We start from the raw sequence: 25,152 nt of genomic DNA, 5'->3' as shown, positions 1-25,152 counted from the left end.
CGGGGCTCAGAGGAGTCATTGACCAAAGCCACACGTTTAGTGAGGGGCAGGCTTGGGACTCCGGAAGTCTGCTCTCTCGAGGACACCCATCTGGGTTCCATGGCTCCATGTCGCTCACCCTCCCCCCAGGCCCCAAGGGAGCACTTTCTGCCGAGAAGGGAGCTTCTGCCTGCGGTCAGGGAAAGGGGGGGCTCCTGTTACTTTCACCCCTCAGACGGATGGGGCACCTCTGGCCTTCTCCTGGCATGGAGGCTTGGGGCTGCCCCCCACGGCGGAGAATTCCCCCTCGGCCCCTCCCGCTCCCCCCGGTAGAGCCCCTCCTGCATACAGGTGCGCCCATGCCCGCCCGCCCCCACCCCGGGCCCTCCGAGGCTCCAGGGCACCAGCTCTCATGCCCGGCAGTGTCCACACCCTGCTGCCCACGGTCCGGGACATCCCCTGGGAGGTGGTGTGCTAAGCACCAGCCGTGGCCGTGGCCATTGCCGTCCAGTTCCTGGCCCTGAGAAGGGTCTCAGGCGCCCTGGCCAGTGGGCTTGTGGGGGCGGCTGGCTTGCTGGAGAACCTGGTCGTGCTCTGGCTGCTGGACCGCGTGCTCCAGGAGCTCCTGGCCGTGGCAGACAGGGGCCCGGCTCTCAGTCTCCCCTTCTGGGCAGCTGCCGTCTCAGCCCCAGCTGTCCTGTCTCCAGAGGCAGGAGCCTGATGGGGCCCAGCAGACACCTTCTGGAATCAGCCAGAAAGGCTGTGGCCCAGGGCCGGGGCCGGGTGGAACCGCTGGCCCCAAAGGACAGAGGCAGGCGGCGGGTGGCCCGCTCTGGGCAGGGCGGTGGTGGGGGTGGGTTCTGACCGCGGTTACCGCTTGGGACAAACGGACACACCTGGGAGGAGGGGGCAGAACCATGCAGCCGGCCTGGGCTGCCCCCTGGGAGCGTGGTCTTCAATGGCCTGCGGGTGTGGCTGAAGGCGGCTGGTGGGTCACCTGGGGCCGAATGCTCCAGAGCTCGGGTCTTCCGTCATGGGGAGGAACGGATGGGACAGAGGAAAGATAGAGGACTGCAGAGCGAGCCTCTGGATCGTCACAATAGTCTCGACCTTCTGTCCGGCTTCCACCTCTGGTTCAGTGTGGACAAAAGGATTCTTTGCCCCTTTTTTTGCCTCCTGTGAGAATTTCCCAAGGGTTCTAGACTAACGGATCAGAGGTCAGTGCCCATTTGGCTCTGTCTGCCCTCCCCCACACCCCTACCCTCACCTTAAACGCTGCATCTCTAGTTCCCTAGTGCTGTGTCTGCCTCAGAGCATCCCAGTGGTGCCCACAAGAAGCTGGTGCCTGCAGCCCCCAGCTGAGAAGGCTCCCTGGGAAGGGAGCCCCCAGCACGGAGAGCCCCCTGTGAAACACTGCTGGACCCCTGGCATCCTCCCAGCCCCAATGTAAAACCCCGCCTATCCTCTAACCAGAGTTTGCAGGGAGAAGTCAAGTCAAGGATGTGGGTGGGGCGTATGGAGGGGAGAGGTGGGGAAGGAGTGGGGAGAAGAGGGGCCACAGGTGTGTCAAGAGACGTGGGAACCAGAGTGGGAGCCTGGCTCGAGCTTCCCTCCCTGTCCCATGCACGGCGCCATCAAGAGCCCTGGAGTCACATCCGAGCTCCGACTGGAACCAGCGGAGGGACCTCGGTAAGTCACTTTACTTCTCTGGACTGGTTTTCTCATCTGTAAAATGGGGTGTTGAAGACTCAGCGGTGCCAAAGCAGTGTATTGGCTACTGCTCTTAATACTGCATGGGAAATGGAATCCCAGAGAAGGAAGAGGACGAAAAGGGGGCAACTGGGAGATGGGGACCGGGAGCCAGCGAGGTCTCATCTGGAATGATGTTTCCACACTCTGAAGTGAAAGTTGTAGGTCAGGAACTGAGTGAAGGATTGGCCCCTCCAGTTCCTTCTGAGGAGAGTTCTCCAGGGCAGGGGCAGGGGGGGTGGTCCTGCCTTTGGTTTCTGTCCCCATAGAGACCCAGCAGCGATGACGGAGAGCAATCAGAAGGGACTTTCTGGGGGCCAGGCGCTGGAAAGGAGGGAGGTGGCAGAAGCCAGACAGGCTGGAGCTCCCACTCCCATTGCCCCCATCACCACCACCAACCTGACCACTCCAGCCTCCGAAGGGCCCAGAGCAAAGCCGGGAGTGCACCCTTGGCTACACCCAGCTGCTGAGCAGAAGGGACTCCCCAAAGCCACCAGATCATGATGCATTAAGCAATGTTAACAAGATCTAATTAGCTTCTTGATGTTTAATTTCCTCCCTTTTGTGTTTAAACCGGTTCCAAAACTCCAGGTCTGTTCCCAGTCAATTCAGGATGGAAAATCCTCCCCATCTAAGTACCCCTCTCTGGCCACCCACTCCCTGGCAGCCCCCCTCAGGGCTCCGCGGGAGACATCTCTCCTCATGGGGCCTGGAGGTTAAGTATTGGGGCAGAGTTTCAACAGGTCCAAGTCCTAGATGAGTGACTGCACGCAAACCTACCGCCGGATGGAGAGGGGTGGGCGGGGAAGGAGTGGTGTGGCAGAGTACTGGGCAGGGGGCTAGGCACACCTTGGCGAGGAAGGTGAGCACTGGGGTGACACTGGGCCTGGCTCCCTGCGGCAAGCAGCCGGAGAGCTTTGAAACCACAGTGGAAAGGATGGAGGCTAAGACTGGATTTCTGAAGGGCTTAGCAAGGGCCTCGGGAGAGAATGGGCAAAACTGCCAGACTCATGTCCAGCATCAGAGAATGGTGGACAGCAGGTCTTGGGGTCAAGGAGTGGCAGAGAGACAGCATTAATGGGGATGCACAGTGCTGTCCCTTTGGGCTGCAGGTTTCTCCACACCCGCCCTGTGCTCTGTGTCTCCAGGTCCCTGCATCTCTCCTGACTGGCATCCTTCACCGGATCAGACCATGTTGGAGGAAACTGCATTCCCCTTTCTTGGTCTGAGTGCTAGTATCTCCCACCCACACTGTGGTCTTCCTCTGTCCGCTGCACCCTGGAGGGGTCCCAGCTTCCAGCTGATGCTGCAGACACTGTGGAGCCTCAGGTCCGGAAGCCAGATGCTGGGAGGGAAGTGGAGGGCCAGGGCCTGCCTAGCTGGGCCACCCTGGTGCGGGGGGGGGGGTCCCTTTCCAGACCCGCCCCCCGCCCCGTTGCAGACCCTGTATAGACAAGACAGCACCTGCTGAAGGCCAGATCGTGGGGTACACGGGAGAGGTGCCCTGATGATTTCAGTTCCTCTCCGCTGCGGAGGTGTGCGCAGGGGCCAGCCTGGGCAGCCCCGCTGCCCTCCCTCTGCCCCTCCCCCAGCCCCAGGAGTAGTAGCCAGAAACAGGAAGTGAAATGAAGCAAAACCCAGAACTGAAACTAATCTAATCTCTCGCTGCCCCTGGAAGAGGTTGCCCCAGGGCTGACACTGAAGACCGAGGCAGAGCCGGGGGCTGAATCTGAAAACGAAGGACTCTGGGGAGAGGCCAGCAGGAACTGGGCCCCCTGGTGGGAGGGGGCCACTGGCTGAGGTCATTTCTGAGAAGGATGCAAATGAGGCGGAGACCAGTTTTCTAATTCTGGAATCCCCAACAGTTCCTGGACCCTAAGTGCCCTTCATTTTGACCAATGTATTTGCGGTCATCAGCGCCCACAACAAGGGCTCATGGCACTTTCTTCTGGGAGTGGCCTGTGCCGGGGGAGGTGGCCTGCCCCTCCTCTGGGGGCCACACTGGTGCGGCCCATAGGGCTGGCAAGCATGGAGAGACAGCAACTCGTGGGGGTTCCAGGTCTTTAATTTTCCTTGCTTTATCTTTTCTTTCTTTTTTAAACAATCAAACTGGCAGAAAATGGCGGGGGCTGGTGGGCACTGGGGGGTCCACTGGAAAATCCCCCAAATTCACAATGAGGTTTCAGTCACGGTTGCTGAGGTGTGGATGAGGTCAGGGTTCACAGAGACTCCCCAACTCACCCTACTTGTTTCCCAAATGGCTGGAGAAGAGGTCAGAGTAGGTCCCCCGTTACCGCTGGTGAGGGGACGCCATTCCCCCCACCCCGCAAGCTCTTCTGATAAGCGCAGATAGAAGGCTGTGATTTCTAATTGCCTACAATCATCTCTTAAAAATACAAAACACGTGCAGTTGGCTTTGGTACAAAAAAGAAAACAACAAAGAACATTCTGGTCCCGTGGGCTTTCCCCTCACCCTCCAACAGAGCCATCACGGCCACCTTGCCCTCTACTCCCTTGCCTCCGACTCCGGGGAGCCAGGCTGGCTCCCTGGGGTCTCCACGATGGATGGAGAGAGGGGAGCACAGCAGTGAGCAGGGGAAGGAAGGGGAGCACGGCCCCGCCCACAGCCCTTCTGGAAGGGTGGCCTGGTCCTTGGTGCCGCCTCTCAGGTGTTGCTGGGGGCGGGGGTTGTTTAGCCTGAATAAGCCCCAGTAGTGTTGCAGGACAAGGCCCCCTCATCCCTATGGCTTGGTTCCCGTGTCCCTGGTCCTCTAAATCTCCCCACTCCCTGTGTAACTAATAAACAATAAATAAATAAATTTTCCTAAAGTAGAGGGAAGAAGGCATGAAAAGTTGGCATCTGTGGTGTAGCTCCCGGATGCCAGCAGGAGGTGCTGTGGCCCAATTCCCCCCAGCTTCAGCCGAGTGGCCCCAGGTGTCCGAGGAGCCCCAGAGCCGGCAGGGACAGTCCACAGTTCTTTCGAATGTTCCCTTGCCGACGGCACACTGGAGGCTCCAGAGTTTGCCTCCTGTGGTGTGTTCTTCCTGGGGGCACAGGACGGAGGGAGGGGCCCCCTTAGCTCTCTGAAGCCACAGGCTCCCCATCACGACTCTCGATCTCTTCTGGGATGTCCTGCATTCGGGTGAATTCTGCAGGGGGATGGGGCAGTCAGCGGGAGGACACAGGCTCTGGCCAGCAGGCACACCCCTGCGCCAACAGCACCCCATGGGTGAGCCGAAACCTCTGTCCACACAGGAAGGAATGTGCCCACACCTGCCTACTGTGTATCCTTCCTGAGGATAGGGAGATACACTTTGGCTAATACCATGCAAAATATTTTAAGATTGTTATATAAAGTCATACTAGCTTTCTGTATTTCCTAAATCAACTATAAGAACTTCAACAGTCTTAGGAATTTTTTTTTTTTTTACTTAGAAATCTATGTTTAGGGGCGCCTGGGTGGCTCAGTTGGTTGAGCATCTGCCTTCGGTTCAGGTCATGATCCCAGGGTTCTGGGATCGAGTCCTGGGATCGGGGCATCAGGCTCCCTGCTCAACCCAGAGCCTGCTTCTCTCTCTCTGCCTACTTGTGAGCTGTCTGTCAAATAAATAAATTAAAAAAAAAAAAAAAAAAACAACTATGTCTACTTAAAAAGGCTGTCATCGGGTTGCCTGGGTGGCTCAGTGGGTCAAAGCCTCTGCCTTCTGCTGGGGTCATGATCTCAGGGTCCTGGGATCCAGCCCTGTATCAGGCTCTCTGCTCAGTGGGGAGCCTGCTTCCCCCACACCCCACACCTGCTTGTGATTTCTCTGTCAAAGATATAAAATCTTTAAAAAAAAAAAAAAGGAAAGAAAAAAAGGCTGTCATCACAGACTTACTGCGGGGTCTGCTACCTCCTTTGGTTCCTAGAGCTCCACTCCCCGCTCTGCTCGGGAAAAGGCTGCAGGTGTGTCCCGTGTGTCCCTCCCAAGAGTCACCGGCGCCCTCAGACGTGATGGTCGGGCCCCCCTAAGCGTCCCGGGAGCCCCCCCCCCCCACGGCCATTCGGGCCTCACCTCGCGGACTGTGGGGCGGGGACAGGCGGCTGCCCCCCTCCTCCTCGCTGCCCGTGTCCGGGTCGCTGCTGTCCTGCAGCCGCTCCTCGGGGCTGCCCAGGTCCTGCCTCTCTCGGTCCTCAAAGGGTCGATGGACAGAGCGAATGGTCACAGACAAATCCAGGCGCTCGTGGCCTCGGCTGGGCTGTGACGGTCCGGCAGGAAAGGCAGCGGGCCGGGGAGTGAGCTCGGCCGGGCCCGCAGCACCCATGCCCCGCCGGCACTCGGGTCGCCTCCCCAGCTCTCCCGCCGCTCGCGCTCCTGGCGCCGCCGACGCCCGCCCCCCCGCGCCCCCCGCCAGCGCCCGCTCCCCTACCTGCGGGGGCGTGAAGCTCAGGTACAGCGCGTCGCCCGCGGGGAGGCTGCGGCGCCGCGGGTCCAGGGGTCTGCGCGCCCAGGGGGCCTCGGCGGGGGGCGGCTCGCTGTGGCCCAGCGCCGCCAGCTGCCTGCGGGCCTCCTCGGCCTCGCGCTCCAGCCGGGCGCGCGCCTGCTCGCTCTCGCGGAGCCGCGCCTCCAGGCTGCCCGCCTCGGTGGCGCGCTCCTCGCCCAGCCGCCGGCAGCGCCGCAGCTCCTCCTGCAGCAGCGCGTGTTGTCGCTGCAGGAGCGCCAGCTCGGTGGCCTGCTTGTCGGGCGCCGGGGGCGCGGGCGCGGCTCGGCCGGCCTCCCCGTCCCGGGAGTTGGCACGTGCCAGCTTCTCCCGCCGCTCGGGGCCCTCGGGGAACCGCGCCTCCATCAGCGTGTCCTGCTGCGCCACGGCCGCCTGCGGGCGAGGGGGTCCCCCGCGGGTGCGTCAGAGCCCTCGCTGCGGGGCCCTGAGGCCCGGGCTGGGGCCACGGAACGCGCCACCCCGGTGAACAGGCGGCCCCGCTCAGGCTCCTCCCCTGCCCGGTCCAGCCCCGGCCCCGCTGACCTGGAGGCCGTGCAGAAGCCCATAGAGATTGACCAGTCGCTGCAGCGCTTCCTGAGGACAGAGGAGAGGGTGGGGACAGGGCCCAAGCCTCGGGATGGGAGAGCTGGCCAGAAGGTGACTAAATGTGGGTCTGGGGCCAGCAGGCCTCCAGACACTCTCAGATGTCGGCTCTCCCCACCGCCACCCCACACTGGGCTCGCATTTCTCAGCCATAAGGCCCGCCCTTTGGGGGGGCTCCGCCAGCAGCCTCCCACCTCACCTCCTGGGGGGCTCTCAGCTGATTTCCGTTCCGGTCCTGCAAAGAGAGGCAAGGACGGGGAGTCGCAGGCACCTGTCCCCCACAGGTCTGTGTCAGGCGTCCACAGGCCCTAGGCCCCTCCTGCCCCCTGGCAAGCGCTCACACCTGCGGGAGGCCCACCTTCCGGCTGGAGTCCGAGTCAGTTCCGCAGAGCTCAGTGGAGCCGTTGAAGGTTCCGGCCTCACCGTCTGCGGAGAGTGGAGAGCACGGGCTGAGCTCTCGTCCCTGGGTCCAGGCCCTCCCTCCCACCCATCACCGTGGCCCCAGCCCAGGCACTCACTGGCAGTGACCCCAGGACTCGTGCTACCGCCGCTGTCCAGGTCCCCGGGCAAGGCTGGTTCCCGGGCTGTCAGAAGCAGCTCCACTCCGGGCCCCACCAGGAGGTCTTTCAGACCCTCCACTACGAGGAAGGGGGGAGGTAAGCGCGGGAGCCCCACAGAACCCTGCAGGGAACCACAGGACGCCTTCCACCCAAGGCCCACGCAGCAGTCAGGCACCCGGGGGAACCACTCATACCACCCTGCACGGGCAAAGGTCACCGAAAGGCACCGAAAGGGCACCACAAACGTACGCAGGACAAGGTGTCCGACAGCAGCAAGGACCGTGCCTCCTCCCCGGCCTTCCCCACACTGGGTGCCACAGGGAGTTAGGGACAGTGGGGCTGTGCCCCGGTCTAGCCTGAGCGGATGGCCCTGGACTCCCCCTCAGGGCTCCCTCACCCTCACGGATGGCATCCTGCAGCAGCCGCTCTCCGCGGGGGCACTCCAGGGACTCGGAGCGGAAAAGGCCCCTGGGTAGGGCAGGCAGGGTCAAGCCGCCACCATCCTCGTCCACCTGGAAATGGGTCATCTCGGCAAACAGCCCGACCTTCTCCTGCAGCAGCTCAACCAAGGCCTGGTCTTTCTGTTGAAGCTCCACTGTGGATATGGGGACAGATGAGCACACGGCAAGGGGATGGGGGGTGGGGAAGGGAGGCCGGGGGAGGGCACTGGGGGCCGCTGGGATGTGCAGCCAGAGAGCTGAGCTGGAAGGGCAGCGTGAGGGCTCGGGGCCCATGGCTAGGCTGAGTGGTAGTATTTAATTCTGGATTTTTGGCATTTATGAAAAAGAAAACCCTTTTTTGGGAAAAGTAATATATGAACTTTTTTTTCCCTTTTTTTTTTTAAAGATTTTATTTATTTGTCAGAGAGAGAGAGAGAGATAAGCAGGGGGAGCAGCAGAGGGAGAAGCAGGCTCCCTGTTGAGTAAGGAGCCCAATGTGGGACTTGACCCCGTGACCCTGGGATCATGACCTGAGCCGAAGGCAGACGCTTCACCGACTAAGCCATCCAGGGGTCCCTGAATTCTCATTTTTTTAAGTAGGCTCCATGCCCATTGTAGGGCTCAAACACACGACCCCGAGATCAAGTGTCGCAGGCTCTACTGACAGAGCCATTTTGTTGTCAAAACAAAACTAACCCCATCTGTGCCCGAGACAGCAGGTGCCCCCCACTTTCATTCTCCCATCTCCCTTTAATTGGAGAGTCCGTACAAATTTCATCTGGGCACATGGCTATCCAATTAAGCCTGACCTTTGGCTAGACACTGCCACGGGACTAAACTGTGGTCAATGGACATGAGTGTTTCTCCGGATCTGCCCTTAAAAGAAAGGGGTAGGGAGGGGCGCCTGGGTGGCTAAGTGGGTTAAAGCCTCTGCCTTCGGCTCAGGTCATGATCTCAGGGTCCTGGGATCGAGCCCCACATGGGGCTCTCTGCTCAGCAGGGAGCCTGCTTCCTCCTCTCTCTCTCTGCCTGCTTGTGATCTCTGTCAAATAAATAAATAAAATCTTTAAAACAAAAAACAACTGATTTTTGTTGATCTTTTTATATAGTAGTTAGTTCATACTCTAATAAAAGTTTAAAAAGTAGATTAATGTCTCTACCCTGGTCCTCCCCTTTTGGAGATATTACACACATGTATACACACACACAACACATGTGACACACACCTATCCCCGTTATTTTTACGCCAGAGGTAGCATACACCCTATGTCGTGTTCAGCCTTGCTCTTTTTACTCCACAATCCCTTCTGGTCATGGGTCTGCATCAGTCCTCCCCAGCACTGACCCTCGAACCAGGTCTGCTACCATCCGTCACGGGGATGCATTATAAATTACTTGGAGAGACTCACTCTTGATTCGGCGCAGGTAAGCCTCGTGCTCTGTCTCAATCAGGGGGAAGTCCTCTCTGGACGGGCACCTAAAGGGTAAGAGTGGGGTGAGGTTGGGCGGGGCTGAGGGGCCTGGAATCAGCCTCCTTCCTGAACATAGTCCTTCCCTGGAAGATTCTCCAGCCCCAAGCGCTGGCTTTGCTCACTCCCAAACCCCTGCTTTTCTTCACACCTATCACCCCAATTTCCTGGTCTGTATGCCCCTCCACAGGCCACCTGCAGGGGTCGCATCGCAAGGACAGGCACCACAGGCCTTGGCATGAAGCCAACTGGGCCCAAATCCTGGCCCCACTATTTACTAGACGGTAGCCTCTGTTTCTCATCTTTAAAATGGATATGATAGGGGCGCCTGGGTGGCTCAGTGGGTTAAAGCCTCTGCCTTCGGCTCAGGTCATGATCTCAGGGTCCTGGGATTGAGCCCCGCATCGGGCTCTCTGCTCACCAGGGAGCCTGCTTCCCTTCCTCTCTGCCTGCCTCTCTGCCTACTGTGATCTCTGTCTGTCAAATAAATACATAAAATCTTTAAAAAAATAAATAAATAAAATGGGTATGATATCTTCTTCACTGTTTTTGTTATTGTTGTTAAAGTAAATGAAAAATCTAGCAATGCTCTGAACATGGCAGAAGCTTGAGACATCAATCAGGAAGTATGAATTGTAATTTCCTCCATGAGAAATATTAATATGCTAACAGAGGCCTCCACGGGCCCACATGTGGCAGGACGGGATTTGGCACGGTTCTCCTAGAGCCGCCGATGTCCTCCTTCGTGTGTGTTTCTCAAAAATTGGTTCAAAAGTCTGAATCACAGAAGTAAAACAAAAACTCACACGTTACTAAGCGGAGAAAACCCATTTCTAATGCTAAAGAACCGACAAATATCCCGATTGAGTTTCTTTTTGGCATAATCTTCAAGAGTCCGTTTTGAACGTTGTGCACACAGTTTACAAAGAGGCACCATCGAGGGCCTCAAATCCCACGCGTGTCCCCCAGAAGCTGGAAGTCTGCAGCCTCAGCACACGGGACAGTTTCCTTCTTGCCTCGACTGTGTGGGGTTGGGCTCTAGTCTCAGGGACTTCGTTTCCTTTTCCAATTGTTTTTAGAAAATAAAGGTGAAATGCAATACAGTCCCAGCAACAGTCCGCTGCTGCAGCCTCAGGCGCTCCTGTCCCTGTGGGCGTCCTGCCAGCCAGCAGGTGCGAGACTGCAGGACTCCCACTCCCAAGAAGCTCTTGGAGGTGTCACGGCACAAGCACATTCAGTGTGACGGCACAGATGACCTTTCCTGCCCCGGGGCCCCCGTGCTTCTCCCCCTCTGAACCCTGGGTTCTTCCCCTAGGGAGTGCTGTGGCCGGGCCCGAAGCTGCGGGATCCCGGAGGCCACGCGCACACTCACACGCGCACACTTTGCTGAATGACGCGGATCCAGGTGCTCCGGTCATCCCGGGACGCTGTGTGGACCTCATACATCTCAGGGGGTGCAGCGCTGATCAGGAACATCCCTTTCTCCTGATTGGCGATGTCCCGCACAATCAGATTCTGCAGCGATACCACGGAGGGCTTGTCCTGCGGGTCAGAAAGGAAGGACTCAGCCTGGGAACCCTGACCTGGGGTCTCTGGTCTTCGGTCTTTCTGCAGTACCTGAGGGACTCCAGAGGCCCAGCTTTGGCACGGCCAGAGGGCACTTGGCAGCACACGTAACCTCTGACAAATTCATTGACATTAAGGTTTATTGGGGCGCCCGGCCGGCTCAGGCGGGGGACTGTGTAACTCTTGATCTTGGGGTTGTGGGTTCAAGCTCCACGTTGGGGTAGAGATCACTAAAAAATAAATAAACTCAGGGGCGCCTGGGTGGCTCAGTCATTTAAGCATTTGCCTTCAGCTCAGGTCATGATCTAGGGTCCTGAGATCAAGCCCTGTATCCCGTTCCCTGCCCAGCAGGGAGCCAGCTTCTCCCTCTGCCTCTGCTGCTCCCCTGCTCTTGATCTCTCTCTCTCAAATGAATAAATGAAGTCTTTAAAAATAATAATAACAACATAAATAAATAAATAAACTGGGGGAAAAAAACCCCAAACACCTTTAGGGTTTACTTTCCTCGTCTACGAAAAAGGGATCATGCCAGACCTTCCCCACAGCGCGTAAGTGTCCGTGCACGGTATTAGCTGTTTTTACTCTTCACGATACTGTAGTAATAATTACAATCCTGACTGTTGGGCTCTGGGGGATTCCGGCCTGGGTAGGAAAGGAAGAAGGGCCTGTGACCCCTGTCTGTGGTGAGAGAGGAGGGGGAGGAAGAGCTCACCAGGGCAGGAAAGATGTACTTCTGGTCCTTCTCCTGCAGGAACAGCAGCACGTCCGTCATCAGCAGCATTAGGACGTCTGAAGGGAGGGCAGGCAGTGTCAGAGGCCTGGGCAGCAGCTGGCCTCCTTCTCAGGGGCCCCGACAACTCCCTTCCCGGCCTCTCCCGCCTTGGGCTGCTTCGTCCTCCCTCTGCAGCCTCCCACCTGCCCGTTTTTCCAGCTCGGAAATGCCAGGGGGAAATGTGCCCTTCCTACAAGCTTGAAGAGCATCTCGGCTCAAGAAGCCGGGAAGGGGTCACCAGTGCATCAGAGGAAAACTCTCTTCACCCAGCAGAGGCTGGTTGATTCACCTGGGGACTAGAGACCCCAAGCAAGTCCACTGCCAGGTCGCGGAGGCTCTGCAAACCTCCCGAGGTGGCGTATTTTTACACAGGAATACGACACGCACATGTATCTCTCCCGGTGAGACGGTGCAAATTTTTTGTGAGGGTCCAAAGCATTCCCAGAGCAGGAGGGGCTTCCCCACCTTGCAGCTAATGGGAGAGCTTTCCAGCTGTGCGCCCTGAAATCCCTCTGCCCGAAGCTGATCGGGCTTCCCATCCCTCCCTCCCACAGCTGAGTAACCCCACCTCCCTGGACCCCACAGCCTCCTTCACCGCCCTTCTCTGCCCCACCCTCCAGCTGCGCTGATCCTGAGGTCCCCATCTGAACACTGGTGGGGGGGGGGATTAAAGGTCAAGTCCCTAGAACTCAGAGGTCACAGTCAAGAGAACACATGCTCACCCGCTGTCCTTGGAGAGCTTACTAAACTGTGGGCACACAGAGGGGAGGGCTTTTGCTAAATGCTTCAGAAATAAAGCTCTCCAGTCTTGCTATTTTTAACCCCCGCGGTTTATATTCTTAGCTGCTGCGTGGGAGGGATGGGAAAGAGAGAAAGGGATGAAGAAGGGACCAGTAAGCGCTGCCATCCCCCAGCCCATGGAGAGGGGATTTCATGGCAGCGGACAGCGCTCAGGCAGGCTCACACCCAAAGCCGAGGCTGCTGCTCTCTTGGCCTTGCTCTAGGTGGGAAAGCCGGGGCCAGCCAGGTCTGGGGAACGAGGATAGGAAACTGTGCCCCCCCCCACCCCAGTCCCCTCTGCTCTGTCTTCTCCGTCCCTCCTGTACTCCTCTGGCTCAGCTTCCTGCCCGGGCTTTCCTGGCTGTCTCTCCGATGCCCATTCTGGAGCCCTGCTAGGTGCCTCATTCTCACCCCCCCACCCCCATCATGGAGATTCTCTGTCCTCGTCAAACCGGTAGCTCTCCGGGCACGCAGGGGCCCATCCTGGCAGGGAAGCCCTGTGTGGCCCACGGGCAGAAATACAGGATTTGGACTTTGCTGCCGGCCCCCCAGACCACATCTCCCCAGATGGCCCCCTGTGCAGACAAGTCGCTCAGGCTGGAGGCCCCTCCCTCCCCACAAGCCACTCAGCCTCCGCCCGCCCCGCGCTCACCTTTGAAGCGGCCGGTAGCCGTCTTCCACAGCAGGCAGCCGTCGTGGATGAGTCTGCGGCGAAGGAGCTCCTCCCGGCCAAACGGGCCCTTGCCGGGCACCGGGGCCTGCGCCCGCGGGTCCATGCGATGGTAGATCTCCTGCAGGCGGGCTCCTTTCTCCAGCTCGTGCACATCCTGGTCCACGTTGGACAGCAGCTCCTTCACCAGCCCCAGGGCAGTGGTCAGGTCCCGGCGTTCCTCCTCGGGCCCTGTGCGGGGGTGGCATCAGGCGCAGCCAGTCGGTGCCCCGCCCGCCCTGACCTGGGTCACCGGGGCGCCCCCCCCACCGGGGAGCCCGCCCCGCCCTCACCGTGGGAGTGCTGCAGGATGCGGCTGATGAGCACCGGGTACTTGGTGACACGCTGGGTCACCAGCAGGATGCACTCCTGCACCCCATGCCGCTTCAGCACCGCGGACCGCGTCACCTTCTGCAAGGGCACAGACGGGGCTCAGGGCTGGCGCGTGCGTGGAGGGGGGTCCAAGAACACGCCCTTGGAGCTCAAGCACCGGTGACCTCCCACGGCCTTAGGTGACTGTGTCTGGGAATGGGGAGCGCCCCGCCCTGGGTTGAGGATGAGGACCAGCCAGACCAAGAAGTGAACGGGGATTATCGCTGGCGGGGGAGGGGGCTATCACCGACACGCGCCACAGGGGCTGGTGGGAACCGGCTGAGCCAGCAGCAGCGCACCATGGCCCCCAAAATGGGCAGGCGGGGTTCGGGCCGCGGGGTCGGCTCGTGGCGCCGGGTCCGCTCACCCGGATGAACTGCTGGAACCGCTTGTCGCGTGCACACAGCTCCTTGTAGAGCTTTAAGGCCTTGGTGTGGCGGCTGCAGAACTCGGAGTAGGTCTTCCGCATCTGCTCGGCGCTGGGACCTGAGAACTGGGCGGGGGGGGCATCTCAGCGGGTCCCGCAAAGCCACGGCCTAGTCCCCGGCCTCGCTCTGGCCTCCTGCCCACCAGCTCGCCGAGGCCCTGCCCACCTGGCTGATGAGCAGGTCACCCAAGCGGTGGATGACGAAGTTGCGGGTACTGCCGGAGCACAGGGACTGGCGGCGGCGTTCCAGCAACTGGCTGAGGAAGCGCGTGTGGATGTCGCTGAGCTCGTCCACGCAGGGGAACAGCCCCTGCACCACGCCGGGTTCAAGCTGCAGCTCCTCCAGCATGCCCGTGCGGAACAGCCGCGTCATGATCTTCAGCGTCCGCACATGGTGCAGCTCCGTCTGGATGAGCTCTGCGGGGCGACGGCTCATGGGACCCCGCACCTAGGCCAGGCCGCATGGGCAGGGCCCAGGCTGGGGACCAGGGGCCTGGTGGGAGGTTTCCCAGGCCCCCTCCATGGTGACATTCTGCACTGGCGTGGTCTGAGTGTTTCTTTAACCGTGTTTTTCCCTTTATGCCCCGTCATCTCAGGCCATAAGCTGTTTGGGGCAAGAGCCACGGGTCCCCAGCATGGCGCCAGGGGTGGAACCAGACTGGGGCAACGGCGGAGAACTGACTCGAAGGAAGGAGTAAAGATGGGGCCTGGGAGACCAAGAGCCCCCAAAGGTGGGAGCCTTACGGCAATGCAGAGGTTGGAGGCAAGGGTCTGGGGGGTCTGTGGGCTAACAGGGCCCTGGGGGGGACCACCGGCGGGAGGAAGGTCATGGACAAGCCCTGGTCAGCAAGAGGATCCTAGCGGCCTGGGCTCACCGTAGATGACGTCCTGCTGCTTCATCACCTCCTTCTTCTGCTGCTGTAGGAAGCCGCTGTCCACGGCCAAGCTCCACGAGTCAGCTGCGAAGTCCCTCTCGTCTGTCTCAAAGTCACTCATCAGCTCACTGTAGATCACCTCTGCACCTGGACGTCAGCAGGGCCCACGCTGAGCCCGATCCCCCTCGCTGGGCCCCGCCCCCCGCAGGCCTGCCCGGACCGGCCGTCACCTTCGTCAATGAGGGACTCCACAGACAGGGTCCGGTTCCGCATGTTGAGGGAGTCCGTGGACTGGGACAGGATCCGCCGCAGCCCCAAGGGGGACTCTTCGTTGAAATGTCTGAGGCGACAGGGTCTGCGTCACCCCGACTTGGGGGACGGAGCCCTCCTCCCCAGATGGGGAAACGGGGCTGGGGTCTGAGGGGCAGGCACCCTGAGTCCTCCTTCCCGGTCTATGGCCCCGAGCTCAGGGCCCGGAGGGACCGCCCTTGCAGGCCTCCAGGTCCCCACTTCCACCCTCCACGCCCCCGCCCGGCTGTCCCTTCCCCAAGCAGGGGCGCACCCAGCGATGTTGGTGGTGGAGACACTCTTGGCCAGTGACAAGGAGGAGCGGCCGCGGCGGGAACCGAGCAGGGATTGCCGGAAGCTGTCCGAGGGGTAAATGGCAGAGCTCGGCCGCTCCCGGGGGGTGGCTGGAGGGGGGACAGCGAGCGGCCGAACGTCATCACTGCTGCTTCCCGGAATCCAGGCCTCCCAGGTTCGTGGACTAGAAATGAGGCCTCCTCCGCCACCCCATCCCCCGCCCGGCCCCCAGGCCAGGAAAGGTTGGGGGACACCTGGGCACTATTCCTAACATATGTCCTGGCTCATCTCATCCCCAAAACAAGCCTAAGGCACACTGAGGCTCAGGAGGTTGGGGGATTCGTCCAGGGCGCTCAGCGGGGCAGGCACCGGACCCTGCTCTTTCTGTGGCACCAAAGCTGCCTGACTGGCACTGGGTGGCCGCCAGCAACGCTCCCGAGTGCGGGATGCATGCTCAGACAACCAGCCAACCTGAGCCTCCTCCCGGTGAGACTCCTGCCCTGCTCCTCAGTCCGAGAGGCTGGACATCCCTACTGGGCCGCCGCCCACGTCCAACCGAGGGGAGGAGGGTACCGTCCAAGGAATGACTGTGGGGGGCAGCAGAGCCCGCAGGCTGAGAGAGGCCTGGGGTCCCATGGAGGGGGATCCTGCACGGGTGTCCTGTGTGCCCCCAAGACTCACTCTTACTGCGAAGGGAGACAGACTGCAAGGCAGTGTTGTTCTTCAACAGGGCGGCTTTCTGTTGCTGCGGGACAGAGTGAAAGAGAGACACCGGGGACAGCTATCACCAAGGGTCACCCCCACAGGCTTGGGCAGGAGCTGGGTGGCTGGCCCCTCAGGGCACAGTGATCCCGGGCATGAGGGACACTGAGCCCAGCGCCAGGGCTGTGTCCAGAGCAGCAGGCTGGCAGCGCAGGGCCCAAGGCCTGGAGCGCAGGGTGCGGGCTGCCCCACGGTGAGCACAGGGGAGGAGTGAACGGGAAGGGCGCACACACGACCCTCTCCCCAGCCCGCTGCCCTCCATCTCACCTTCTGTTTGACCTTGGTGCAGTTGGCGAGCGCGTCTTTACAGCGGTTGTGGATAGTCACATTGCAGGCTGGGGGGCGGGGCAGAGAGGGTGAGAGGTGGTGGAGGGGGGCCATGCCCGCATCCAGACACCTGGCTCCCCTCCCCCCATTCCCCCGCCCCCCCGAGCCACACAGTTGCTGACGCCCCTCTTCTCAGGCCTTCCAGCCACTGCCAGACCCGACGCTCCCCACACCTCCTCCTCCCCCTTCCTTCCAGCAGGAAAGCAGGCAAGTGGCCCAGGTGGCCCTCCCGACCCCAAGGTGACCTGCAGGGTGGCCCAGGAGGGAAGAAGGGGTTCCTGGCTGCCAGAGACGAGCTCAAGGAGCACAGGGGTGGCTTAGAGTGACAGATGGGAGAGGACGCCCACGGGACAGAACCAGGCATGGAGCAGCTGGGGTGGGGGCCAGGGGCAGGGGGTGGCTCGCATCCCCGGAGCTCCCAGCACGTGGCCCATGTTTACTTGATCCTAACAACCCTTTGGGGTAGAGTCAAGGATCGTCATTTCACAGAGAGGGGCCCGCCACCTGGAGAGGTCAGAGCCCCCAGCCAGAGCTCAGGCAGCCAGTGGCACAGTCAGGACCAAAACCCCGGCCTGGTTGAGTTTCGACACCAGGCCGCTGCTGCTGTGCCGCGTGTGCGCCCATGAACTGTGGTCAGGCCCTAGCAATTCACAGACTGCTGGCCCCGGTGCGAGAGTGGGGACAGACCCTGTCCCGCGCCCCCAAAAAGCCGGCCCCCTTCCCCGTAGTTCCTCTCTGACCCCTACCTTCCCCCCACTTCCAGGTCCAGGGAACCCACGGTCCCCACACTCTGTCTGCCATGGGGCAGGAGAGGAAGAGTGGCTGGGCCCTGGCAGTGGGACCGCTCGCTGTCCCTGTCCTCAACGTGCCTCTGCTCTCTCCTGCTCCCTTTGCTGTATCCAACAACACAGGAAACTGTGGCTCCCGCAGACAATACCCAGCAGCAGGCTCACTTCCACAAATACAAGGCAAGCGGGATGGGGTGGGGGGAGGACAGGAGGGGGCTGGGGCTGCCCCACTCCCCTAGAGCTCCCTTCTTCTACCCCCAGCACCCAGTGTCTCTGGATCAAACCTCCGCTTTCCACCTGCTCTCAAAATAGCGCTTGCCGCCTGCTTCCCCGGTTCCCCTGGCAACAAGCTTGCCAATGGGGAACTCTGTCAGGTCTAGGGGGATCGAGACTGGGGGTTCCCTCCTCAACCTCCTAACTCTGAGATGGCTCTCCAGCTGCACAGGGACCGAGAGCTGGGGCCCCAGGCCTGCCATCAGCAGCTTGGAGACCCAGCAGTGCCCCAGCCAGAGGCAGCTGGGCCATAAACTAGGGGGGAAAGGAGCCTTCTGTGCAGGCATCCCAGCACCCTGGGGAAGGACGAGTGCCCTGGCCCGCCTCAGATGCGGGCGAAGGTTGGGAGTTCTAACCTCTATCTCCCAACACACACTCTCCTGCTATTTTCCCTTTCTCACGCTCTATCAGGTCACGCTGGAAATCTGAGACACAGGGCCCTGATCCTGTCCTCTACTTCAGACTGCAGGGACGAAAAATTTCAGGCTCCACCCAGTCAAGAGAAAGGGAGGGGAAAGGGGACCCTCGAGTCCTGACCTTGCAGATCTGCCCTGGAAGACAGGCAGAAGCAGGTGCAAGGCTGTGGCCAGCCACCTCCCCACCCCCCACACCCCACCCTGCCCAGCTCCCCGCACAGCAGGACATTCCTGATCCTTCTCCAAGCAGTTCCCCTAACCCTCAGCAGCTGCTCAGAGAGCCAGGGGACACCCGGGGGACACCCAGTGGACAACAGCTGCAAGGGGCCCCCCCAGCCTCCCCTCTCCCGACTCCCACAGCCCTGCTTGTATCCCGCGGAGGGAGGCAAGGGGGGCGAGGGGTCAGGCATGTGGCCCAGGGCCCCACTGGGGCTCCGAGAGAGTAACCCTACAGATCCAGGGCAGAAAGGACAGAGAGCAAGGTGAGGGTCAGCGGGCAGTGAGTCAGATCCAGGCAACTTACTGGGGCAGATGAGGGCCTCCTTGGCCGTGATGCTCTTGTTACAAGCATAGCACATGGTCATGCCCGAGACTGAGATGGTGGTGAAGAGATGCCCGTTGGTATAGCGGGCGTCCTTGGCTTCCTTCATCTTCTCCTTTTCCCGGGTCTGTGGAAGGGGCAGAGAGAGACAGGCAGTGAGGCTGATGGTGCCAGGCGCCTGGGGCGCCCAGAGACGTGCGGAAGGCAGAGACCAGGGAGCGATGCTGCAAAGACACCACTTCCCGAAGAAGGGCCCGCCACAGGGCGCCAGAGGCCGCCGACCATCTGTGAGGGCCCTGGCCAGCCCTGAGGAGCCCAGCCGCCCCCAACCTACCTGGCCCCGGCGGCTAGGCTGCCTCCTGTGGCCGCTCATGTCCCCGGAGGCTCGGAGGCTCAGAGGCCCGCGTCCTCCCTGCACCTCCCAGGCCGAGCGCCCCCGCTGCGGTGCGCCGCGGTGTGCGCGGTGCGCTCTCCTCTGAGCTGGGGGAGATGCGCAGAGAGGAGGGGAGAGCGGGCCAAGCAGAGGGTGCCAGCTCACCAGCGCTCCCCGATCTAGGGGAGTTGGCTGCTCAAATAACCATGACAACGGGGGCTGGAGCTGCGGGCTCCTCCGCCACAACGGGGGGGGGGGGGGGGTCGCCAGAAGAGCCCCTCCAGAGCCTCTGTGGCCGCCCCCACCCCCGAGGTTGGACCCCAAACCACCAGGGCCCCTGTGGGAGGCCGGAGCCTGGCTCTGGGCTCTTTGAGGAAGGAAATGCAGCCCACAGCCCACGGGTCTCCTTCCTTCCGGCAGGAAGTCTGACTTTTATTCCTTCTGCTCGCCTCTCGGAAACCGACCTCCCCCTTCTCCTGCTCCCTCTGTTCACTGGGCTCCCACCGCAGTCCTTTCTGGCCTCTGCCCTCTGCCCACTATGCCCTTCCTTAGGCTCAGAGAGGCCAGGGGTCCCCACCCCTACTGCCCCAGCAGCTGCAGGTCAAGTCATTTCCCCCCTTCTCTGTCCCCAAGAGGCTGAGTGAGACACCTTTCTTCCCACCTATTCCGGGACCTTCCTTGGTCACCTCGGACCCCTGATGCCCCCCCCCCACCAGGGCAGTGAACAGCACCGAGCTGTCAAGAAACTCCCCGCTCCCCAGACTTCTGAGCTTCCTAGGAATGGAGTGGGGTCCAGGTGGCCGACGCTGAGAGCAGGCACCCCAGGCTGGGGGACACTGGCTGAGGCCCTGCGAGAGCCCTAGGCTTGTGCCCGACTTGGCTCCCACACCAGAGCAGCTGAGAGGCTGGAAGGGAAACCACACAGGGCTGGTGAGAGGAGGGCTCTCTGCAGGGCTCTCGGCACTCAGGGCAGAAAGGGGAAGTATGCAGGAGCTGAGTCAACCGCGTAGGGGGCCGGAGGGCACTGGGCCACAGTGCCCTGAGGTCTCCGGGGCCAGGGGTCCCCTCTCCCCAGGCTCCATCTGCTGACAGGCAGAGCCTGGGGTCTGCATGTCTCTCCTCACTTGCATCACCTAGTTCTCCCCTCCTCCTCCTCTTCCTATTTCCTAGTCACCTCCCCTCCCCTCAGCCTTCCCCTTCTCACCTCCTCCCCCAGTGGCTTCACTACAGCCCAGGTGGCCCCTCTCTCTCCCTTCCCCTCCCCCAAGACTGGTTAGGGAAGCCCAGCCTTCCAGCACCAGCCTCCAACATTGGAGGCCTCCGTCCCACTCTAGCACCTATCAGACTAGAAAATTCTCTCTCTGGTCTAACTTCCATCTGTCTTGCTCCAAATTATAGCTCCTTGGAAGATCAAATCCTCCTCTGAATGACATGGGACCTCAATGACCAGGTCCCAAGGTCTCTCCTCACTGCCACACCCCGTCTCTCCTATCCGGCACTCCCAGCCTTCTCTAGGACACAAATGACTTTGAGCAGTCAGTGCGTCTGCATAGAAAGCAGCGCACTCAGCCAACATGCAGAAGAATACATCTGGGTCGGGCTGAACTCCAGAAGGGGGGTGCTGGAGATCGGCCCTGGTTGCCCCAGGTCCCCATTCTCACTGCCCTCCGCCCTCCGCCCTCCGGCCTCTGCCCTTGGGCCTCCTGGAGACTCACCTGGGAAAGAGGTGGGAGGAGGAGGGAGGGGGCAGGCAGCCAGAGCACGGAGTATCCCAGGCCCTTTCCTCCCTGTCATCGATGGCCCCAGAAGGCCCTGGTGCTCTGGGCCCAGCCTCCCCTGCTCCCCACACTCAGCCTCTCTCGGAGGGACCCCCAGGCACATCCCAGCTCAGCTGCTGCTCGGCCCTGGCACTGCCTAGTGCTATTGTCCTGGGCAGTGTGGCTGCCCAGCACCCGGCCGGGAGGGTGGAAGGATGCAGGGCTGGCCCCGGGGGCGGGGGTGTGTGTGTGTGTGTGTGGCCCTGCTCCCGAGATGCAGTGAGTGGGCTTTGCTTGGCTCTGTTTGGTTCTGTCCTACTGTCTTCCAGGCATTAAGATAGTCCCACCGGTCTCCGCTCTACCCGCCCACCCGCCGGACACAGCCCTTCAGCTCCATGCCCAGCCCCTGCAGTGAGACACGGGCATGATGGCAAAGCCACCCTAGCCACCCCCCGCACTCCGAGCCCCTTGCTGCCCGGCCAGCGTCCAGCCCCGGAGGCCGTGAGGAGGTCACTCCAAGCCCCTGGCCCGCAGCCTATACGGCAGGCAGTCGACGGCGCTTGAAGGGAAGGACGGACGGGTGGGAAGACGGACAGATGAGGGAAACAGGGTCCCGGCAGCTCCCTCGCCCTGTGCCATTAAAACCCACCCCGTCTCCCCATCTTGCTCCTCCTCCGCTTCCTTCGAGCTTAGGCCCTGCGGGGTTTCCTCCGGAGGCCAGAAGAGGCCAACCCAAGGGTTCCCTCCATTGTCCTTCTAGATCTCAGTCGAGCCGGGCAGAGAAATTCGGGCGAAGGGCCGAGAGCACTGTAGCTCCAGGACAGCAGCACTCTGCCTCCTGTGTGTGTGACAGACGTGAAGAAGGCGACACCAGAGCTCACCCTGAGGGCCCACGCCCATTGCAGCAAGGCCCAGGAGTTCTGCGGGGCCCGCTCCTCCACCAGGGGCGAACATACCATGGCCTCGGCTCGCAGGGCTCAGAGTCACCCGTGCTCCCTCTGCCCCTTCCCCAAGATGGGGAGGCCTCTGCGCTCCTGCTGGGGCGCACTGGGGCTGCACTGGGATTTGTCACCTGTGGCCCAGCCCCTGACCAGCTGGGGCGCGGCTGTGGGCTGAGAAGGGCCCTGAGTCCTGGGGTGGAGCTCGGGGCCGGGAACTGGGGAGACAAGTGGGTCCCCGGGCTCAGGATGGCCTCAGCCGGGCTCTGCTCTGCACCGGCTTCCAGGAACAAGGTGACAGCAGAGGCCGGGGAGAAGGTGGCCCACCGGAGGCGCGAGTGCCAAAGCCAGAACCGAGACGAAAAGCCCCGCGGAGCGCACAAAGGCACTTACTAAACACTTGCTGGATGAAAGAGGATGAGCCCCAGACAATGGGGCGGGCGCACCGGCCAAGCACCAGAGGGGCGCCCGGGGCCTCGGGGAGCGGAGACCCAGGCCTCCTGGCTCCCAGCCTGCCCCCTGCCCGGCCACACCTGTCGGGTCAGGAGAGAGAGGCGGAGGGGAGGGGGGAGGCAAACAGACAGGCGCTTGTGCGGGCAAACAATGGCCACCAGGCCTCCCTGCCCTCCTGGCACAGGGCAGGCCGCTGACTCGGGAGGGGGTGGCGGCCGCCCACACTGCCGCCCCCAGAGACACAAACAAACCAGAAGGGTCCGGCCAGCTCCTCCGGCCGTTCCTCTCACCGGCTCCGGGAGCCCTGACCAATCTGCCCGCTCAGGCTCCAGACGGCCCTCGCGCCGGAGACAGGAACTCAAAATGGAAACACTTCCAGAAAGCAGGACCCTTAAATCTGGTGACCACCGCTTGAAACAGTAACCCGGAACGTCTGGGGACAGACAGACACACCGCCCAACACACAGGTCCCACGCGCGCATGGGAGTCACACATTCACACCTGTCCCCTCCCGGATCCAAGGTCAGTCCCAGGGAAGCCAGGCCTGAGCTCAGGTCCCTGTCTCAGCCCTCTGCTGGGGGGTGGGAGGGGAGCCTTCCCCAGACACAATACCCCCCACCCCGCACCTGCAGCTCTCTGGAACTTGCCCCACCTCAGCTCTGTCCAGAACGCCATGACCTCCAGCACCTCTTCCTGTGCCCCTACAAGCTGCAACCTCCTAGGGACCCCCAATTCCTGCCAAACTTTCTGGCAAAACTGCCAGCCCCTCCCTGCTCACCCACCCCTCCTCTCTGGCTCCGGCGCCTCTCCCAGTCCGTCCTGCACACAAAGCCAGCCACCTCTCCTTACTCAGAACAAAGAAATCGCCTCTCCCTCTCTCCCATTCCACCTGCCCTGCACGCTCCAGGGCTGGGGTCCTGGAGACTCCACGGGGACCCCAGCCTCCTGGACCATCCTGGAGGCCCCTGCACACTCCTAGACAGGAAAGGACCCTTTGTTCTGGGAGATATGAAGATTAGGATTTGGCGGAGGAGGTGGAAGAGCAGGGGGCCAGAGGGAAAGGCGCCTATGGGGTTTGGGCCTGGGAAGGTAGGAAGCAGAGCAGAGAGAATGAGGAGTGGAGAGGAAGGGGTGACAAGAAGAGAAGCGTGGGGAAGGGGCCACACAGTCCACCTTGGTGAGGATGGGGGGAAGGGGTACACCCCCCCCCATTTCTCCTTCTCTAAGGAGGCTCCAGGGTGTCAGGCAAGGAAAGGGGCAGGTGTGTGGTCTCAGGGCTTGGTCTAACCCAGCCTTCCAAACAGGTACCAGGGGAGACCATCTTCCTCAAACAATCTCATTTCCAACAGGCCCCCCTCCACTTCCCACCACAGTATAAAAAGAAAAGAGACAGCTGGTGTGCTGGGGGAGGGGGAGAGGGGATCCAGGGTTTGTTGGCCAAGCACCAACTCCCCCCTTCTGTAACCACAGCTTTCCGGAGGCGGCCCTCCCCTTCCGACCAACCCAAACCGACAGCCGCCCTCCTCCAGCCTCCTCCAGCGGCGCTTTGCCCTCAGATCCACCCACTCGGTCCCCCCCCAAACCCCCCACTCCCCAAACCAGGGCCGGCCCAGGACAGAAAGAGCCAAGCTTCGGGAGTCCTGGTCCCCCCATCACCAAAAACACAAGGCATGAGGACCCAGGTATCTGGCCCCCCAGCTCCTCCCCATGAAAAAAGACCCCAGTATCTACCCTCTCAGAGCCCTTCTCCAGGTCTGCCCCCAACGGCTCCCTCTTGGCTTTCCTTTTTAGGGTAGAACCAAATTTCCGTGGTTTCATAAAACCTCTCTGCCCCCGCTGGCTTTACTCCAGGGTCTCAGCTCCAACGGCCGAAAAATAAACAGACTTTCAGGGCTGGGACCTGGCCCGGGCAGGGGTGAGAGGAGCGGAGCCCGAGCCTAACCAGAGCCCGGCGGCCACCCCCTGCTCCAGCACACTTCCTGTCTTAGGCCCTACTCAAATCCCTGGTTGCTTTCCTGTTGGCAGAAGCTCATCCCAGCCCCTAAAGGAGAAGTTCCAGGATGGAACCCCTCCTAACTCAGCCTCAAGATAGGCAGCCAGGCTAGGAGCTAGGAGGGAGGTATGGGGAGGGCGTTCCACCATCTTCCTGGGCTCCCAAAGGGTACTGCCCCCTTTCCCGGAGAACAGCGCTGGTGACAAGCACAGACTGGGACCCGGGGCAGGACACCGGGATCATAGGGAGGCTGGAGATTAAACCAGCCATTGGCGGGGTCCTGGCCCTCCTGATAATGGGTACAGTGTGCTCGGCCGGCCCCGAAGCTGGGAGGGGCCCCGCCCGCGGGCCTGCGCTCCCAGCTCTAACTTTCTCATCTCCACCTCACTTCCTGGGGTCTGGGGTGTGCAGAGGTCATGGCCTTTGAGAGAGCGCCAGGGTACACAGAAGGAATAAAGGACACTTGGGGAGGAGTGCGGGCCAAGGATAATCGCAGCCCAGGCTCTGAAGTGGTAGGTGAATGGGTCTCAAGACGAAGACAGGAGAGGGGAGAGGAGGAGGGTTGGAGGCAAAGTGCGGCGGGCGCGGTTTCAGGGCTGGGAGAACTGGGGCTCGGAAGCGGGCGGGCCAGACAGGGACGGGGACCTGAGACCCCCTGTTCCAGAAGCAGGTGTGCTCAGGGCCGCAAGGGCGGAGGAAAAGGGTCCCGGCGACACAAAGACCTCTGCTCCCGGCGGCTGAGGTTGACGGCTCGGGGAGGAAGTGCGCGGTCCCTCCGCGTCCCGACCCCAGCCACCCGCCCACCCGAGGGGAGAAGTGAATCACAGCTGGAAAGTCCATTTTGCGGGGGGGGGGGGGGGCTGACTTTTGTCTGGGGGGTGGGGGCGGCGGCGGGGCAGGCGGGGAGGAACCGGGAAACCGGCCCTCCCGGGCCCTGCGCCGGATGGCGGGGACAAAGGGGGCCGACCACGCCGGCGACCGCGGGACGCGGGGCTCCCGGGCCGAGGGGCGCCCGCCCGACCACACGCGCGCCTCCCTCCTCCCGCCCGGCCCCTGCCCGAGCAACTTTCTTCCCCCGCGGCCGGGCCGGGGGTGGGGGGGGGGCGCGACGCGGCGCGATCGGTGCGCCCCCCCCGGGACCCCGGCGCCCCCCCACCCCCCACCCCGGCCCGGCCGCCCCGAGCCC

General features: G+C 61.7%; 1 protein-coding gene across 18 annotated transcripts in view; it reads right to left on the bottom strand.

Moving 5' to 3' along the window:
* Window positions 1–3,772: 3,772 nt before the first annotated feature.
* The window catches only part of ARHGEF2 (Rho/Rac guanine nucleotide exchange factor 2), a 39,158-nt gene continuing 17,778 nt past the window's right edge, over window positions 3,773–25,152 (bottom strand). For 5 of the 18 annotated variants that reach the window (XM_047703918.1, XM_047703936.1, XM_047703931.1 and 2 more), the window contains 21 exons: window positions 18,435–18,579; window positions 16,375–16,442; window positions 16,027–16,090; window positions 15,326–15,455; window positions 14,994–15,103; window positions 14,764–14,910; window positions 14,055–14,305; window positions 13,829–13,954; window positions 13,383–13,500; window positions 13,033–13,281; window positions 11,541–11,617; window positions 10,635–10,804; window positions 9,203–9,270; window positions 7,751–7,948; window positions 7,312–7,431; window positions 7,137–7,219; window positions 6,993–7,028; window positions 6,734–6,784; window positions 6,140–6,583; window positions 5,785–5,968; window positions 3,773–4,878 (listed from right to left, as the gene is read on the bottom strand). In XM_047703918.1, the coding sequence (XP_047559874.1) occupies window positions 4,805–4,878; window positions 5,785–5,968; window positions 6,140–6,583; window positions 6,734–6,784; window positions 6,993–7,028; window positions 7,137–7,219; window positions 7,312–7,431; window positions 7,751–7,948; window positions 9,203–9,270; window positions 10,635–10,804; window positions 11,541–11,617; window positions 13,033–13,281; window positions 13,383–13,500; window positions 13,829–13,954; window positions 14,055–14,305; window positions 14,764–14,910; window positions 14,994–15,103; window positions 15,326–15,455; window positions 16,027–16,090; window positions 16,375–16,442; window positions 18,435–18,579 (2,913 nt within the window). In that variant the 3' untranslated portion in view covers window positions 3,773–4,804. Of the gene's footprint in view, window positions 4,879–5,784; window positions 5,969–6,139; window positions 6,584–6,733; window positions 6,837–6,992; window positions 7,029–7,136; window positions 7,220–7,311; window positions 7,432–7,750; window positions 7,949–9,202; window positions 9,271–10,634; window positions 10,805–11,540; window positions 11,618–13,032; window positions 13,282–13,382; window positions 13,501–13,828; window positions 13,955–14,054; window positions 14,306–14,763; window positions 14,911–14,993; window positions 15,104–15,325; window positions 15,456–16,026; window positions 16,091–16,374; window positions 16,443–18,434; window positions 18,580–18,786; window positions 21,207–21,231; window positions 25,010–25,152 lie in introns of those variants that run through there. The other 13 variants (XM_047703920.1, XM_047703928.1, XM_047703926.1 and 10 more) reach the window with 10 other exon arrangements.

Source organism: Lutra lutra, chromosome 15 (genome assembly GCF_902655055.1).
Source record: "Lutra lutra chromosome 15, mLutLut1.2, whole genome shotgun sequence".
Lineage (NCBI taxonomy): Eukaryota > Metazoa > Chordata > Mammalia > Carnivora > Mustelidae > Lutra > Lutra lutra.
This window is presented reverse-complemented; position numbering and strand designations above follow the sequence as displayed.